At 39.9% G+C, this 19,896-nt stretch overlaps 1 protein-coding gene across 3 annotated transcripts in view; it reads left to right on the plus strand.

Moving 5' to 3' along the window:
- PPP1R12A (protein phosphatase 1 regulatory subunit 12A) overlaps positions 1–15,008 on the plus strand; it is a 121,897-nt gene extending 106,889 nt beyond the window's left edge. For all 3 annotated transcript variants that reach the window (XM_056338939.1, XM_056338940.1, XM_056338941.1), the window contains 5 exons: positions 220–361; positions 762–866; positions 1,758–1,805; positions 6,293–6,343; positions 12,863–15,008. In XM_056338939.1, coding sequence (XP_056194914.1) covers positions 220–361; positions 762–866; positions 1,758–1,805; positions 6,293–6,343; positions 12,863–12,949 — 433 coding nt within the window. In that variant the 3' untranslated portion in view covers positions 12,950–15,008. The remainder of the gene's footprint in view (positions 1–219; positions 362–761; positions 867–1,757; positions 1,806–6,292; positions 6,344–12,862) is intronic.
- Positions 15,009–19,896: the final 4,888 nt, after the last annotated feature.

Genomic DNA, 19,896 nt, shown 5'->3' on the forward strand with positions numbered 1-19,896 from the left:
CAGGACAGGCACTTGGCAGACTGAGCAATTTGAAAATGTCACACAGAATCTTGAAGTACTGAGGAAATGCAAAAATTAAATTTCCATCAAATTAGAAGACTGGCTTAATGGTGCACTTTGTTGTTTTCAGCTGGGTGATGGCAAACTCACAGCGTTTGATACAGTAGTGTCTCAGCCTGAATGCAAAGGCAAAGAAAAATAAGAACTCTTCTTTTACAGATATGACACAGGATCCCTCAGCATGTCTTCAGGTGATCGTTACGATTCAGCACAGGGGCGATCAGGGTCACAAAGTTACCTTGAAGATCGAAAACCATACTGCAGTAGACTAGAGAAAGAAGATAGCACTGATTTTAAGAAGGTATCTGATCCAGTAATTTTGGTGCAAAAATAGAACTTTATTACTGTTTTTCATAAATTGTCTGGAAATAATCTCACATTGCATCACAAATGCTGCTTAAAGCGGCTCAGCTGAGTGGAGGACCAGAGCAACCACTACAGTGGGGGAAGATACATATTACAAAACAGCTTCTGGCTTTTGCACTTCGGCAGATGTTGCTTGTTTCTGGAAATACTTGGTAACAGTTCCTTAAATTGCTAGCTAATTCTAAACCTCTTTAAAATCTGTAACTGATTTTTACTTCTTAGACTGTTAATATATTTGTTCATTTTACATGCAGCTCAGTCACAGCTTTTAAATTTTTCAGCTAATCTCACTGAATTATTATTTGGCATTTTTTAAAATTAATGTTTTCTTTTAGCTTTATGAACAGATTCTAGCTGAAAATGAAAAACTGAAAGCACAGTTACATGATACCAACATGGAACTTACAGATCTTAAGCTACAGTTGGAGAAGACCACTCAGGTTTGTATAAAACAAGAAGCATGTACTTAGCTGACAAAGTAGACAGCAAATTAGAAGCACCCCATGCTGTAAGCTGTTCTTTATTAGGCCTGAGCTTTGTTTCTTACCCAGAATGGGAGTGAAGGAAGAGTACCTCTCTGCTTCTAAAAAGAATGACTGATTCTGGTCTTCAGCTGTGAAAAAATGTGTGAGACTGCCTCCTGCCTATTTAAGTAGTAGTGGTGCTTGCCAGCATGTATCTGGGAACTTCTTTACAGGATAGGGATAAACACTTTCTACACTGTTAAGCTTATATTCAAACGGTCAGTTGGGATGGATTAATTCATAAACCTGCTGGCAGATTGACATAACCTGCCAGTTCTTCCTGACTGGTTATATAGCTGTATCTTAGAACTGAAGAGCAAATAGTGCGCTCCAGTTACAGATAGCTGCTGTCAGATAACAGTGCTGCATACAGTAATACCAAATACATACACAGCAGTTAAATTTTGTCTTAAATTGCTGTAGAAAGACGGTTTCCTATTCTCAGATAACATCTGCCACAATTTACCTGTATTTAAGTGTCTTCGATGTATACCCTATAAATATCAGTGAAGTACATTAAAAGCATTACAAAACAAACATCTTTTTAGATAGGGATACTATTTTACTCCTATTTACCAAAGGCTATGTAGTGATTAAACTACTTGGGGATGGTCACTGAGGAAGTGTGTGATAAATGCAGCTCATTCTTCTTTATTCTTTGTTTCAGTGTTACTTCCCTGAACACACTTTAAAATGCTTTTGAAGACATACTTCGGACAGAATACTAAAATGTCCAGTTGAATTGCTTTTCCTCAGTTTTGTTGTTTAAGAACAAGTATCAATGTCTTCACTAATTTTGTGTTTCAGAGACAAGAAAGATTTGCTGACAGATCACTCTTGGAAATGGAGAAAAGGGTGAGTTTCTGCCAAAGATCTCTTAAGTACTCCCATTCAGGCTTTGTTTTAGTTTGTTTTGCAACCCCTGGCTTGGATATATTTTGGTGGGAACAGAAGCCTTTCTTATAACTTGGATTTTTTAGATTTGGGGATTTTAGGTTTCAAAGTGGTAATGAATGTGAGATACTGTGAGGTGAAATTATTCTTAAGAATTGCCTTCAGGTTACCTCTTGGAACCCCACTGCCCTCCAGGGATCTGCCACTTGTTCCATCTCATCCAAAACAATCTTGGCACTCCAGAGGGTTAAGCAGATTCAGAGCATCTCATCATCTAATACATTTCCAAGATTCAGAGAATTTAATTTCCTCAGAGCTTTCCATTGGCATGCGTGGTTTTTTACCAATTATTGTTGGTAATGAAGCGGCTGTTTCTGCCTCACAGACATGAGACCTTAAACCTGCTAATGATAGAAGATTAATCATAATCCATCTTTTTCCTTGTACTGTAGAGGGAATATGACACTGGAGTGGGGGAAAAGAATGAGTAAGCAGTGCAGTAGGAGGGCATCAGAGTCAGAGACAACCCTAAATTGAATGGGAAAGGAGGTGTGTAATAAATCCATATGTGAGATAGACTACAGGAATTATTTCAGAAGTTGGACACATGATAATTTTAGGCTGTAGTTTCATGCTGGTTTAAAATCTATTCCTAGAACAGTTCAGTTCCACAGCAATGTAAAGCAAAACAACATTGGTTTTGTTGTGGTCCTGGCTTCCTTCGTGATCCTGGCCACATGTTCTTGTCTCTTCCCCTGATCTTGGAGTGACACATTAGACACTTGAATGGGAAGCAAACTAAATGGACTTGTGACAGTAATAAGTGATATTGTATACATCTATTTATCCCTGGTAAACTTCACATTCACTAGCCTTTTATGTTTACTTTCCCATATTTGAAGTTTAGAAAACAATTCTTCAGTTCTACTAACCTGTCTGGTATATAAACAAACACTTGGCAGATTTTATAGGTGCACATGGAGATGTAGAACTTCAGGAAGTGCCTGAGAGTATTTCCATTATCTTTATCTTAATAATCTCTCCAGATAATTGCAGCAGCCTTTTAGCACCTATTTCTCTTTGATTTTTTGGCATCCTGCTGCAGACAGTGATTTCATCAGTAAAGTTTCAGCAGAAGCTTTAACTGGTTTCTTGCTTGCTATCATGGCCACACGAGTGGACATTTAATTATATCATAGATTTAGCTGCATCCGTTGCTATATAGGTTCTGTACTGCACAGCTAGACATTCTTTCTGCTTTAAATTACTGCTCTGCCTTTTCCCAAATTAGGCCATTGCATTAAAACAATTGACTATATTAGAAATTCTTGCAGCTTTTTTTTAGTCCAACAGCAAAATGTCTTTCAGAAATGTTACTCTTCCTAAATGTATTAGTATTAAAACTAGCAGATAAAAAAAAATAAACTTAGTGATAATGCTGTATGGCTGAACACTGATTTACACAAGATTTAAGAGATGTTCCTTGTATTTTGTAATTTTAAACTTCTTTTCAGACAAGAATTTAAAACAGGAAATTACTTGTGATTTTATTTCCATTGATCTGGAGTTACTTTCACTTTGAAAGTGACTGAGGCAGGATTCTCAGCTGCTAGTCATCAATAGCTGATCTCTAGAAATAAGCTTACCAAATTCAGAATGTACGAATAATTCTAAAGACACCTTTTTAACATGTAATGTAACAACATGTAAAAAAGTAGAAACAAATTGTAGAGCTCTTCAAAGTATATTTCTCCAAGTATATGACTTCAGTTTTATATTTTATTTTAGTGAAGATGTTTATATATATTACATGGAGAAAAGGGGAGGGGGAAGAGTGAAGTGGTGATGAGAATAAATTGGAAGAAATAAAAGGCTGGCAGAGAAAAACCTGAAGACATCTTTGAACTGTGACATTTTCCAGCTGAAACGTACCTTTTCAGTAAAGAAGATGGGAACATTTATTAAACCTAGAGTTGCACAGTAATAAAATTTAGAAAATACTGGCTTTGAATTTTTATTTGAACTCAGCCTTCAGAAGTGGGTTTCCATGGTGTGATGTGGTGATGCATTGTCAATATTGTTTATTTGAGAACTGTTTACCAGACAGAGGCTATTTCCATAGTGATGGGGGTATAGATCAGATCACAGATGTAAGGTACTAGCAATACGTAGGCAAAAATTAGGGTTTCATTAACAGCTTGTCACTCAAAATTACGCTAAAAGTCCTTTGCAGAATTTCATATGAAGTGCCAGGTTTCAGTCTGGATTAGATTTCAAAATTGTAGGTACCTCTAACCAGTTTCCCCCAAATGTAGAATTCATCAGCTGAGAATCTGGGTTGTGGAGAGGTGTTTATTTTGGTATTACTGAATATGCAAATATATGTAGGTATCTGGGTTTACTTCTTATTAATTTTGTAATTCTGGAGTCAGTTTTTCACCTGTGTATATCCCTGTACCTCAGTCTCACTGCATCAAGTCTGTGGTTCCTAGTTCCTTTGATAAATACAAAGGAGCTATTGTATTTTATAAGCTGAGAGACTAGCATGTATGTTGTTTTTTCTTCATTTGGGGGGTTACAGACCTTCCCTGGCATACCTTATGGAGTTGTTGAAGTTTATAGTTAAATTCTAGATTGCAGAAATTTCAAACCCTTTCTTTGAGCCCAGGGACTAATCAAATAATACTAGCAAATCCTCCCAGTGAAACTGCAATGTTATTTTTTTGGCATTCCTCAAGCCAGTTTCTAAAAGAGCAAGCAGCTCAGAAAAAAGAGCAGCATAACTTCATCTAATCGGAACAATAAGTTTTTACAAAAAATCTTATGTCTAGGCCAGTCCATTTAAATGTTTCTTTTCTGTAATGTGAAGTATACAAAGTTAATGAAATAAGGATTTTATTTCTAATGGTTGTTCTTAGGCAAGCTGAACCATGCTAGTTAAGCAAATGCAGCACAAGGACTAGCAATTTCTACCCTCTGAAATTCTGAGATTTGATCATCTCTTGATAATCGCGGGAATTGTTAAATATTGCTTAAGATAAGAACACTGATGATGTATGTTGTTCTATAAAGCTAGTAGGAAACGGATACAATTCTAAATAATGTAAGATGGTGTGGGGTTTTTGTTAGCCACTTCCTTACTGCCTTTAACTCGCTGGTAACTTATGCCCATTACTATCAGTCAGTATCATTATGGGAGAAGTCTTAACTCGGAGGACTTAATTACCTTAAGTGCTAACAACTGCAGCAATCTATTATTTTGGTAAACCTTTAAAGTTGTTTGCTAAAATGGGAAAATGTTGGGGTATAACTGCACTATGATTAAACTAAATTCAAATGATTTATATCTGAAAGGTGACCGGCAAGAGTCAGTATCTACTGGGCGGTATGATCTAACCAAAGTTTTACACACTTCAGTCAATGCTGCTTGCTGTTTGCATAACACCATTGTATGCAGATGCATATGTCCACTTCGCAATAATCTGTTGCTTTTGCCTTTCACACTTTGGAAAAATCTGAATGTAGTGTACTGATAACCGCAGCTGCTTTTAAATGAGACACACTGCATTGTCTGACACAGGAAAGCAAGCAATCAAGCTATAAACCCCTGAAGTCTGTTGTATTAGCTATTCATCTTGTCAGTTGTGTTGAAAATGAGGTTTAAACAAAATAATGTAATTTAGAAATATGGTAGTAGTGTGTCTGCACTGCAGACTACAGCATAGTACAGAAAACCCTAAGCTAACTTTCAGTCAGCTAGCTTGGGTGCTGTGATCAGTGTAATCAAAACAACCTGAAGTTCTCTACAATGGATAATGTCTCCTGCTTCTCAGGTAAAAAGAAAAAAAGAGGAAAACTATATTAGAAATGCAGAAAATATTCAGGAAACATTCACTCAAGAACCAGGTAGTCTTAGGTAGCTAGATTTTCTTTGGTACTCAGCTGAACTCCTTTGATGTAAATTTGGGTGTATACACTACGTTGCAGTTCATAGTGTGGGCAGATCCCACTAAGCTGAGACAGACGTTTCAGCTATGTTTGTCTGTGAAAGCTGATGGGTTTGATGCTTTTGTGCTTGTTTCTTTTAATACTCTTGTTTGTTTCTGATAATTTTCTGCATTTCTTGTATATTAAGCTATTATAGAAGCTTAGCTCATGAAAAATAAATCCAAACAAATGGTATTTACAACCTGTCTAAATTTGCATAAAGGAAGGGTTATATATTTTGTAGGACTTGATTTAAATTTCTGTATCTCTTCCTCCTCGTATTAAAATTCAATATTGACAAAATCTCTGTATATCACTGCCATCACAAGTTTCCTGTCCACACTACGCTTTTGGTTGTATGATCTTTGAAATTGAAGTATTTCACTGTTACCACAGTATATAAAAGCAGCAACTTTTTAAAAATGGTATTGTTCAATATTAACACACATCTGTTGATTTAGGAAAGAAGAGCTCTAGAAAGAAGGATATCTGAAATGGAAGAGGAACTGAAAGTAAGTAAAGTATTACACGTTAGACTGTTAATAACAAAGTGTATGACTATGTCGGCGCAATATGTAGTCTGACAGTATTACCGGTCTCTTAAAATGTCATTAGGAAATAACTTAAGTTATAGCTACTTTTCAAAAATCACTCCTGTCACACAGCTTGTAGCAATGCTGTTACACCAGCATAACTGATCATACACGTATGACTTCCAAGAAGGCACTGAGACATGCTTCTGTAACATACTGGCTAATGAGAAACATTCAGAGATAGCTGGAGTGAAACGTGTCCTGATACAATGAAGATGGAATTGCAATTTATGATTTTGATGTGATACCCTATATGTTGTTAACTTAAAAATAATGGTAGCATGTAATTCCATAGATATTTAAGCATTAAATGTTGCTCCAACCTTTATCTCATGCACTTTAAATTATGTATTAGACAGCATGTTACCATTGTGAAAGGAAAAACTTCCATTTGTATGGAGTGAATAATGATCGGTTTTTAGGTAACAAAAGCAGTAGGTAGATGTCAGATGTTGACACAGAAGTAGTGTTTACCACATGCACTGATTTTGCTTTTTTTCATCTATGTATAAACTGAACCCCAGAGGGAAAATGCTTTTTTAATGCATTCTGGCTCTTTTTGGTTTATTTTTAACCAGTCATGGTATGACTTTTCTCATTTTCTGGTTTATCAATGTTCAATCCTCTCATATGGTGAAGGAGGGTGAGAAATTTAGCATGGGTTTTTTTGTGTTATGACCTTGCATATAATATTGAACAGGGCCAACCAAACTGATAGAATTGAAGTATGACTAGAAAACTAGTGAAACATGATGAAATAGAAAAAAAAATTTGCACTCCAAAATTTTAAAGTACCACTGTTTCGACATTTGATATTTGTCATTGATTAATAAAAAGTTTCCTTTCAAGCTCGTTTTTTGCGCGCCCTCTGGTGCTTGGAAACGGTATTAACTTCCAAATACTTTTCATTAAAATACTTTTATTGAATTAAAATTCAATAAAATGTGCAAAGTTTTGTTGAAGTAATTGAAGCTGACAGGCAGATATAGGCAGAAGACAACCATGATGCCTCTAGCTCCTTTGGATTGAGACCAAGGTAGTTTGCTGTAAAGGGAGGACACAATCTCTGGTTCCTTGAGGGGTCTTCAGAAGTGAAATATGTAGATAGCAAACCATACTAGAGAAAAATAACTGTGCCTCGGAGTGGAAGACAGGATGTGAGCTTCTGCCATCAACCTGTAAATTCCTGTTAGGAAAAGCTGGGCTTCCGAGAAAAACAGAGCATGCTAATATATTGCCTTTTTTCAAAAGCCTACTTTCAGTAAGCAATATGTGAAAGTTTTGAATTAAAGAGTAAATACTTTTCCTATCATTTGTTGCACATCCATGTAAAAGTGTATGTTAAATGTGTCGTTATTTACAGACTTCTGAATAGGAGATGTAGTTTGTGCAATTAGGATGTTAAGTAAAGAATTCCAGGAATAGCTCTCATTGTTAATGCATCCTGAACTGTTTTGGAAAGCTGTGACTAATCACTGCTGGTTCTTGGATTGCTTTTCAAGAATGTGCCACTTGTTTGATACTTTCCTTTCACAGCAACTTATCTACTTTAAACAGGACTGTCTCTTCTAAGTTTTCTTTCAATTCTGCTCATCTCTAGTTCTTTTAAACATAATAAACATGGAGGCGGTTATTTCTCGTTTTCATTCCTATTTCTTTGATTTCTGCAGAACCTGCAACAAATAAAGCAGATTCAAACTTTGAGACACATAAATGAGCAACTGGTGACTGAGAATAGGGCCTTGACCCGAGTGGTTGCCAAGCTGTCAGGGTCCTGTAGGCAACTGCGCTCTGTGGACTTGTAATTTCTTCCTTCTCCTTTGTGTAGCCAGGCAGGTGTTGACAATTCAGTTTGTGCTTGAGCAGAACTTTACTATTAACGCTTGTGTGTCAGAAACTGACTGACTGCTGCTCGGTTATGGAAGTGTGGCTAAAGCATGGTGTCTGGTGTACCAACTACAGGTATTGCTGATGTGTTGGTATGGTGTGGTGTTCTTACTAGCACTGAAGCTTGTCCTCCCGTGCTTGGAAGATAAATTGACAATGATCCAGAAGACCTTTGACATGTTAAAACCTTGGCAACAATTGAAGGGATTTGAGTGCACACTGGGATACACTGAAGTCAGTCCCTTGTTTTGATGTTTGAGTAAATGCTCAGATAGATTTTTCTCTAGTTTTCTAAGAAATTGAAATTAAGAATTGAGCTTTCTTACTGCAGTATAATCGAGGTGCATAGAATTGATTAAAATCTAGTCTCAACTAAAGAATGTTTGAGAACTGTTTTCAGTATTGTGCAATCCTGAACAGTGGCATCAGCAACTTCATTTCTTACATTAGTGTGTTTTAGTGTTTAGAGGGGACCAAAGCTTTTTCTTTAAGAAATGTATTGGAATTTCAAGTTGATTAATATTTTCACATATTAGCTTCCACTGCGGTTCTGGCCAATTCTCATTTTTATCTAGACAGCATAAAATACCCAGTTTTAGCACTGAGTTAAGGTTATTGATTTATATTGCTACATATATATATATAGGTATTCCAGTTGTGGAGCAAATCCTATAATGCATGGACTCTACAAACGCAGACACAAAAAAACCTGCCTAAGGTGTCAGATTGGTTCATACTTACCAGGTCATCTGGTTCAGTCCTCTTCTGTTATAGGTATGAACTATTTTGAGTTTCATCTTGGAAAAAAATGCCAGTTTGTTGTCCCTAGTGTTATGGCAGGGCTCTTTCAGACACCCACAGAAGGTACACAGCTTCTATGAGGAACAAAATATCGTTTCACTCCACACCAAATCTATATGCCTGCCTTCCTCCTTGTTTTTGTAACAGCTGTATAGACTGGAGGTGTTTCAGTCAGCTTTTAAGATGTGTAGGTGAAAAAAGTTATTTTTCCTTCTGCACAGTGACACTTGCTAAACTGCTTCCCCTTGCCTACCGCCCTTCCCACTTAAAGAGAGGTGATGAATGTACATTTTTTTCATTCCGCTTAGAGTCCGATCTCAGGTTTTCCTCACTAAGAGGCATGAAATAAAGAGAAGGTTTATCCTTTGGCTTTGTTTCTTCCTGGAGTTGGTCTGATAATAGGATGTGGATAGAAAGGTTATTCTTGGTCCAGGCCCTGCATTCCTCAACTTTCCCTTGTGTTAACCCTTGCTGAGTGAGTCAAGTCAGCTCACTGACCTGGCTGAAAACAGATCTCTCTATTCATTATATTATTTGAACCATCTCTCTCCAGCATCGTTGAATCACTAAAGTAACACGCAGAAAGCAGCAGGAGCATACTGCTGGCATGAGGAGGGAAAGCTGTCCCTTTAGGGAAGCCCATCGTACATCAGCTTCAGCTAACAATGGTGTGTTTCAACAGAGCTGAGCTAATCTAATGACTGCTGTCCACAGCCATGTGTCCATTCCGGGTTTTTTTTGCTAGCACTGGCATTCCTTTAACCATGGTAAGCCAATTCAGGGTGTTAACCCACAGAAAACTACTCAGTATTCCTTTTAGTAGAGGGAATTTTCAGTGGCAGATAATTGTGCAGCTTGAGGAGCCTGGCTAGCAAAAGAAAAGCAATGGAAATAGAATAGGGAGGCTTGACATGATGGTAGCTTAGCCATAGCAGCATGCCTGATTAATATAAACAGGTACCTTAACAGTTTATGAGTTTTTTGTAATCTTAATTCACAAAGCTGTTTTATATGTAAAAAATGTTGAATCCTCCAGCAAAGACAGACATGATTACTGTACAGATCCAAGTTGGCTCCACATATGTTGTCAGGTGATTCTTGAATAACTATTTGCTCAACAACAGCACTGCAAATTTTCTAGCTAGTCATATATTGCAGATAGGCAAAATAGTGCATTTGTAGCTTTATTCAAGGATCTCATAACAGGAAAATACTTTGGTATTTTAGCAAGAAACAGATTAGAATTCAAAGTGTTAAGTACAGTATGTAAAATTTTACTGAATTTATTGCAAAGGTGTTTTTTTTCCTGCCTTTGCACATTAAAGGTGTGTGATGTCACCTCATGAGAAGTTTGAGTACCAGAGGAATGCACTGCTGCAAGAAAATTGTCTGACTAGGTTTAAAGTATGTGGGGATTAGTATGGATGAGAAGCCTAAGTATTTTAGGTTACTCGAGCTTAGCCTTCCTGATCAATCTCCTATTATTCATAACTGCTTTTGTCTCCTACCAGTCGTCTTCTATTCTTTAGAAGACTCACAGCAAAAGAAAAAAAAAATTCTTAGTAACTATTCTACCCATTACTTTAATCAGGATTAAAATCTGTCTACAGAGATTTGCAGACATATAATGGTAGCTGATTATGTTAAAGCTCTACATTTGAACTGCAGCCTTTTTGTTAAAATAGTTTACCAGAAAATATACCACTCTGTGGGTCTGCCTGTATGTAACTAAGCATTATGGGCTGCAGCTCCCTAGTCAGGAAGTTGAAAGAGGACTGTGACATTCCTGGAGTTAGTGTGAGGTTTCATTGGAAAGCGTATGTGACAGCACTTGTCGCGGTACCTATTTAAGGACAAAACCAGACTCCTTTGCTTCCTTGTGCGTGGCTAGATGAAGCTGTTGTGGTGGTTTCATCCAGGATCTTTGGTATCAAGTCCCTAACAGAATGAAAAGGAGGAAGGAAAGGTTTTAGTTGCTTTGCCTGAACAAATGACTGTCTCACTGTTTGCAGATACACATACTAGGAGTCATATCCAGATAACAGGAGCGTGTACCGCGCATGCACCTGTAGTAGTAGTAGAAACCTAGGGTTGTTCCATAATGTGTATCACAGATAACAGTGATTTTTTTTTTATTAGTAGATTTGTACAGCTTAGAAAACGTAACACAAATAAGACTTGAAAATTGCCAAATGATTACTTGTGTTGCCCAATGTCAAACACCTTGACACGGGTTTTGGAAGGAATCAGCATTTCACAGCACTTTCTCTTTAGAGCACAGCTCTCACTTCACTATAATGGAAGCCTCATTCTGACTCTGTGAAAAACTCAGTTTAGGTAGCTTGTCCTAAGCTCCACCGTGGAGCAGAGTTGGAGCGCAGGTTAGAAGTCCAGGTTAGCAGAATGATTTTTACTTAATGGTAGAGACCACCTTTTTTCCTCTTACGATATCTTGTCATCGTCCTTTCGCATACTTTGGTATTTGTAGGTAAATAAACTAGAAGTTCTGTAACCACAGTCATCTTCGGTGCATCATCGTGTTTCGCTGTATGGGAGGGTCTGCTGTTGGGTGAACTGAGTGTGGACAGGAATCCTTTAGAGGAGATCTGTAAATGAAGCCTCTAGTGCAACACACAGTTAATTAACCCTGCATTCTTAAACTTCTTGGTTCTTTTCTGTTCCATAATAAAGTTCTGAATATAATGAGCTTGAAAGTATAATTTTGCTCGAATAAAATTAAAACGACACTAGTGGCAAGGAAATTTCATCGTGAAGAGTTATGTAGCAGTTGTTACATACGTCACTAGCTGGACTTAGACCTCTTGTGTGCCCTTGCACTTGATGTTACTGAATAACTGCTGTGCAGGAATAGGCGGTTACCTCCTGTGTAAACCTCCTGCTAGAAACTATACACGTACCTTAGCCATGAGTATTACAGGTGGTTTGCTGTCAGTGTATGAATGTAGATGTGGAGGACTGCTGAGATTACTTCTAGTTTCTTTGACAAGTTAAATTCTCCCAGTACAAACCTCTGTGCACTGACTTGTCCTTCTTTCCTGTTTGAGCCTGTCCAGCTCTTACCTCACTTGGCTTCTGCCTCCCAGCTTTTGTGCTTGTGTGTCACCCATCTCCTGCGGCAACTTTAACTTGCCATCTCCTAACTTGTATGTTTGAGTTTGCAGCCTGGTGTTTCAGTGATCTGCTCGTGTGTGAACTATGCTGTTCAGGAATATGTCAAATTATCGGATGTGTGCTTCGACGCAAGTTTGGAAGTGGTTGGAAGATTAATGCTATGAGCTAACAAGCTGAATCACACTGTATCTGATCAGGATGAAATCATCCAAGAGCACAGTGGTAGATAAGCTTAACCACAGCATGTTTTTTTGAAACTCTGCAAGTGCAGTACTGACAAGCCTTTTTACATTGTTGGTAATTAACATCTTTTGGTTTTGGACTGAAATTTGAAGCACCTAATTACTTTCCCCACACTACTATAAATGTTTTTGTTAGCAGTTGACATCTGTACCACTGAGATTTAGTGCATCTAGTCTAAGCAAATGAAAACTCCAAATCTATAACTCTAACTGTATCATGTTAAAAGGTGAAATCTTTCTGACCTGCTGATATGAAGGGGGAGAGCTGCCAGGATGCTTAAGCTGAATAAAGAATTTTACCCCCAGTGCTTGTCTAGTCTTGCTGCTTTTACTTGGGGTATAATAGCAAATAACTGTCGTGTTTCATTTTTCATAGATGCTACCAGACCTGAAGGCAGACAACCAGAGGCTAAAAGATGAAAATGGGGCCTTGATCAGAGTTATAAGCAAACTTTCCAAATAAAGGGTTTACTACAGCAGCAAATTACGGTATTGCACATCACTAGTAACTCCAGTGGACCATAGTGTGGCAGTCACTGAAAAGTGTGGGAAGATCCCTTGGAGACTGTAATTTTCAGATATCCTGCCAAACGCCCTCTTACCTGTGTGTTTTTTTGTATAAAGATCATTGTTTCTGTTAAAATGCAGCTGCTGAGAAGATAAAGTGACTGAGAAATCTTGTTTACAGCTACAGCATAATAAGGAAAGTGTTCAAGGCCAGATACGCCTCAGATATTTAACCAGTAAGCCTTAGTTGTACATAAACACTTTTACATCAACAAAAGCTTTCAGCTCTCACAGAAGACAGTTACTCAATAATGTTTTTGTTGTGCCACAATTCCCAGGTTTTTTTTCTATACTCAGTTTTTCTTTAAATCTTAAGTTTGGATTATTTTTTTTCCCTTCTAATTATTCATGTACCAGATTCTCTTGTACAGTGTTTTCACAGCTTTACCATTTGCCGAGACCACACACCCTTTTAAATTACATATTTGTGTAGCTACCTAGAGTTGTATTGTCCAACCACCTGGAACAGAGATGTTTGGTGGAACATTTGCTTTCACTGTTTGTGCAATATGCATTTATTTCCTATACAAAATGCTTTAAAAGTCAGTTGAAATTAGAAATACTTTAGGAGTCCTGTTTTCTGCTTTTATTGGTCACTTTTTTTAAAAAAAAAAAAGTTGTTTGTAGTGAAAGATGTTAGATCCTGTAATTGTCACGTTCATTTGAGCAGGTACTGAGTGATGCTGTATATATAAATGTGTACTGGTTTGATTTTTCAGACCACCACGTGGCATGCTTGAATATATTTCCCTATTGCAAATGTCTGTTAATGCAAATTAGGCTACTCCAGAATAGTGTGTTTAACAAAGTTCATTAATTTTTATGGTATAAAGAATTTAGGCATTGTACATTGTATGGAGCCCTATCTTTACAAAAGGTCTAAACTATATAAAATACTTTATTATCTTTTCCTCCCATTTTTTTTATTTGATAGTGTTCACCATAATAAAAAATTGCATAAATATAACTGCTTCACTACATTTCACTTACCTGTATTTATCTGAGTGCTGTCCAAAACTGTTGTGCTAGCCAAAGTAATGTACTAAATCATTTGAAAAACATAACCCATTACACTCATATTAATGTTTATATGCACTGTTGTTGCCATGTGAGAAGGCATCCAATTTGATAACACCATCATGTCAGACCATTTTATACATTTCAGTGGCCTTTAAAAACAAAGAAAAGTACTTAAGATCGCTTTTGTTAGAAACAGCTTTTATATTTTCACTAAACCATTCAAAATACGACATCCTATTGGCACATAGTTTATTGCCTAAAACCACTGAACAGATCAGCCATTAAAACAAATTGTACATTGTAAAGCTTGTAGTAGCTATTGTATTATTGATTATATTGTATACTATATTAAATGTGAATTTGTACCCCTTCATTTAAAAAGGTCATTGTGTTCTACTGCCTACTTGGGGGGTGAGGGTTAGTTTTACGGGGTTGGGATATGTTTTGGTAAGGAAGACATGGTGTCCTCTCTCTGTTGATTGGTTTTTTGAAGATGTAAGGTTATGCTCTTACTACCAAGCTCAGGATTCTTGATTTTAAAGGTACACAGATAGTTTGAGATATCTTATTGTAATTGAACTGTATGAGAGGTGGGTCTGAACGATAGGGACTTCCATTGTCTTACGCTAACATAAAATAAAGAATTGAATGGCTGCAACGTATTGAGTTCTGTTACAAGACAGTTAGGCATATTCTGGATTATATTTGGTAAAGTTTGGGTGCCTGTGAATGATTAAATACATGTTTCTAATATTTTAGTGTTTTATATTTAGGTTATTTATTCTTTATATCTAAAAAATGAATGGCTACTGTGCTATATTGATTTTATTGGTAGTACTGAGCAGACCTTGTATCTGCATGAAACTAGTTGCAAAACCCACTATTTTGGAAAAAAAATGTATTTTGACATATACAAATAAAATGAATACAAACTATTTTAAATGTGTGAAAGTTTTACTGAGAAGACATTGAATTTTGTTACGAATTTAAACCATGTTTTAAGTTTGCTATTTAAATTCTTTGGTGGGCATTTTTCATTCATTGCGTTACTTGGATGCAAGGTTCAAGTACCTTTCAAAGATTGTAATCAAATTGTGATTATTTGCACATCATTGTACATGCACATCTGTAAATGCAACAGTAAAAATGCCGTATTTATGCAATCTGTAACAACTTGGACAAATGTTTATATATTTTACATAAACCTGTCTGTGTGCAGAACCTGAGAACCATTTTTTATGTGGTATTAACAGAATCTCAGAAAGCAATTGCTAAACGTGTGTCACCGTCTTATTGTACTGATCATGTTGCACATCGAACACATCCCCAGGAAATCCAGCTACCACAGACAGAGAGCGGATACTGGAGGACTGTCCTACTATTTAGGAGGCAGTTTGCATACAAGAAATATTGCTGGCTGCTGGCTCTGGCGAGCTTCCTTAAGCAACTAATGGCTTAAACGGTAATTCAGAACAGCAACCTAGATTTTTCAGGGCACTTGTTGCAGTGTGGAAAGGGATCTCTATGTCCCAGAATTAACATCAAATACGAATGGAGGCATGGAAACAGCTGGTGTTAGAGAGTTAAAAGGCAAAGGGCACGCCCAGAACCAGTGCCAGCCATGAAGGAGCCCACAGCCTGGGGGGGGGGAGTGACCGCAGGTGGGAAGGCAGGGGCAGTGTGGCTGTGTGAGGACCCAGACCTTAATGGCTCCAAAGAGTAGCAGTTACCTGGAAGAAAAGACTTGGGAGCTAGTACTTCATTTTTTTGCCCACCTTGCCTCCCTCATCATAAACAATTCCCTCTGGACCTCCCTAGTTCCTACTACACACTAATTTCAGGCTTTTGCTATTTCCTTGACAGATCCCAAAAAGAACAATTAAAATTCATACTGTGTAGGGTGGTGCCTTTGTTTCCTCAGCCCCGAGTACAAAACCTGAGTCTCAGTATTCCCTTCTTTAGAAATACCTTACGTGCTCGGTTGGGGTTTGTGCTTAGCTTAATATTAAACCAATGGGTATTAATCCTACCCGTTCAGAAGTTCTGGCTGTGGTCCATTTGGTGGTCTTTTCAGAGCAAATGCGTTGTCATAGAACAAGTGTCCTCTCATTACTTTTTTAGAAAGAGTTAACTATTTACACGTCATCTCACGGAAGAGGGAAAAAGCGTGCTTTTGGGCAGCTGAAGATACCTGCTTTAGGAGATAATGTGTCAGAAGAGAAATTTTTATTATTTCCTTCACCTTTATCATACAGAAATGGGCTCCATACAAGAAGGCTCCTACCCCTGCTAGCTGATTTCACCATGAGGTTTATGGTCGAGAGTGAGGGTACTGCATTGATGCCAAAAGCATCTGTATTATGGTAGACAGGAAATCTACACAAGGAAAAGCAGGTGGTGAGGAGGAAGTATGCTGTGATGCCAGACTTGGACAGCCAACACCAGGTCAGAAAATGAACAGTTCACCTGGAGAAAGGCAGGGGACACATCAGAACAAGCCTGGTCCAAAGTCAGTTAGGGCCTGATCGCATCTGAACTCCTGAACACAGAAAAATCACCCAAAGCTATCAGCAGCATGAATGATGCCTTGCTTGCTGCTGGCTTGTAATGCTGCTCAGAGGAGGTATTAATTTCTGTTCAATTAAGTGATTATGAAAATAATCACGATACTGACTCGTACTTTATCTGGGTAAGCCTGGAAGTGGCTTGACTCCACAGCTGGCACTTCAGTTCTTTTATGGACATTTTGAGGCTTTACTCACTTGTGTAGCACACCAGCTCCTCCAGCGAGGAACACTTGCTCTTTTGTCTCTTGTGTTACTCATCATTTTGTGGCAGAAGCATGAACAAGCGCAGCCAGACGCGCCACGCTGCAACACAGCACAGCCGTCGGTCCCAGAGAGCACCCAGCCCTCCGCGGGGCGAGGGCTGCCGAGGGCTCCGGGCAGCTGTGGCCTCAAGCCTGTCCAGCATGGAAAGTGTAGGCAGCCACATCTTTAGTTACACTGAAAACCGCTTTTCCCTTTTAGTGGAGCTTCAGCTTCTCTAACAATACGCTGCAGTGGGCAGTAGATAATTTTGACACTGTGATTGTGTGACTGAGAGGTTAATATGTTGTAAAGGTGAAAAGTAATTTCCCAACTACAATCCAGAGAACTCTCACAGCAAAACATGACACAAATTCACTACATAATTTACAGTTTAAAAAAGAAAAACAACACAGCCATACAAAAAAGTTTTGAGGAGCCTGTTTTCAAAGAGGATGGAGAAACAATCGTAACTGCATTGTAGAAGGTCGCTTTCCCTGCTGCTTTAAATCTTGGAACAGTTTTGTTGCAGTTTTACTGGTCACCTCTCTGAAATTACAGGGTTTTCCCATGTCAGAATAGCCAGTCTGTCTGTTGGGGAAGAGAAGAAATTATTTGCTTAAGTTTTTCAGAAGTTTTCACCCTTCGTGGTTATGTACACAATGTTAACATCTAGCTATGGTGATTAAGCTCCCTCTAGTTCTTAGGTCAAATCCACTAATAATAAGAGTAAAAATTGCTGGTGACTAGAGTTACTGGCTTTCCATTTGTTTTGATTGCAAGAGCAGCAGTTGGTGCTTGTTAGAGAGTAATAGCACGTAGTACTGTGCTCTGCCTCAGCCTAGATTTAAAGTAAGACTGGAACAGTCCTAAGGGTGACTGCAGTTTCCTGCATAGAAGACAAAATTAAAAACAAAATAAAACCTCCCAAACCCACAATAAATTGCTCGCACTTGAAAGGGAAAGCTGCTGCCACACTGATGAAGTCATCAGCTATTCTTGCTTGTGTCAGCACCTCCCCATTTCGTATTACTGATTAGATAGGAAAAGTATGTGGCTTTTAGAGAAAGGAGGAACTGTTCAGTTCTTTCGTTTGAAAACACCTGTTGGACGTCTTATGTTTCTGATCTGGCCCAAGGATAAATACAGCAGGGACAAAACCCCCACATTCCTAGTCTAATTATTTCACCCTTCTTGCAAGTTTTACACCTCTGTTTTGCAAACCTATTAAAGCTTAGCAGAAATAGCCAAGAGCACAACTTATCTTTCTAGTGTGGTCTTTTCCCTTTATTTTATTTGCTGGAGAAAAAAAAAACAACAACCAAAAACCAAAACCAAACCAACAATTGGGGGGGGGGGGGGGGATGAGAAAAAACTGTTTATTTCCTTGGTACTATCTTTCTGTGCTCCACCTGCTCCAGCAGAGACCTTTTGAGCAGACAGACCCACTGGGCTGAATTCCTCTTTTATCAAACCAGCGTGGGGAGAAGCTGCTGCAGATCTTGCTGTCCTGTGCATCCCACCTGCCTGCACCGCCTCCAGTGGGACCCCTAGCACGGCAGGCTGCTGTGCTGCCCCTTGCCCCCTCATCTCTCCCCAAAAGAAAACAGAAAATGCCCCTAGTGCCCTCGTTCCTGTCTATGTTCTATACCCTGTTTCAGTGGTGTGTTCCTACCTCAAAAAAGGGGAGGCCTGGCCTGTTCTGAGGGAGTTGCTACATCACAGCTAAGATAAAGCTGCCACTTTCGGCAAGCGGTGGTGACCTGGACCTGCACCCCAAGTCTCTCGAAGCAAAGAGCGTGACTTCCTTACATCGGCTGATACAAAATACACATCTAGCTACGCGGTCCAGTCACTGCCCAGAAAGAAGATTTAATGAAAAAATTAGTTTGTTTAAAAATAAAAACCCACGTTTACACCAACTGCTGATAGCACGGGCACGATTCTCCGTTACTAGCTCACCTCTGTCTTTAGCTGCATGAAAAGCAGCGAATGACACTCAAGTTCTTTCCTCCCACCGCATCCGCGGCTACCGGTGCCGCATCGGGCTCAGTCAGTTCCCCAAGCACTCATCCTCGGCTGCCCTTGCACGACACGCCAGCGCTCTGGCGAGGTGCGCGCCGGCGCTGCGGGCGGCTTTGCGCTGCCTCGGCCCCGCGCACGGGGCGGCAGCGGCTCCGCTCGCGGGCGGGCGGCGCTGCCGGGGGCCGCGGCGGGGCCGCGGCGGGGACACGGGCCCCCGCTCCGGCCCGGCCCGGCGCCGCCGACACCGGCTGAGGTGGCACCGGGAGGTGGCACCAGACGGCTTCGCGGGGCCGCCACCGCCGCGCTGCAGGGCCCGGCAGCCAGGCACGGCCCCGGCGCGGCGTGCGGCTGGGGGGCGGCAGGGCCCGCACGGCCCTCCCGGGCCCCCTTCTCCCCCGAGAGCAGCCCGTAGCAGGGCTCAAACCACAGCGACTCGGGGAAACGCTGCCTCCCTCCGCCGTGACGACCAGCCGGTTCCAGCAGACAGATGAAGCGCGGCAGAGAACAGCGATCTGAAATGAATTCAGACGCAAGGGGTGCACGTTCACCTGAACGCGGCAGACTGCTTTCAAGCGTATTCTGCCGAAAGCCAGCGACGGGAGCCGCACGATGTAACGCCCTGGGAATGGCAGAGAGCTGCGACTGGCTGGTGAGCTGAGCCGCATCCCACCGGGGGCCTGGCCGGGGGGGCTGCGGGCCCCGGCCCCGGCCCGGCCCGTCAGAGAGCGCAGGCAGGGACCCGCTGCACGGGGAGCGCTCCCCTGGCCTGCGCGGCACTTCCAGACTGGGAGCAGACACTTCGCAAGCACCGCCGGGCAGCTCTGCTACAGCTGAGAGAGAGGAACAGCAAAAAAAAAATAAAAACAATAATCCTCCGTATCAAAAGTTGTCAAGGCGGCGGTTCACAGCAGCACGGCGCTGCCAAAACACTGGTTAACTCCTTCTTGGTCAACCCCCTTTCAGCATGATTACTGTGAAAGGGGGTTGCTTG

Source organism: Falco biarmicus, chromosome 5 (genome assembly GCF_023638135.1).
Source record: "Falco biarmicus isolate bFalBia1 chromosome 5, bFalBia1.pri, whole genome shotgun sequence".
NCBI lineage: Eukaryota > Metazoa > Chordata > Aves > Falconiformes > Falconidae > Falco > Falco biarmicus.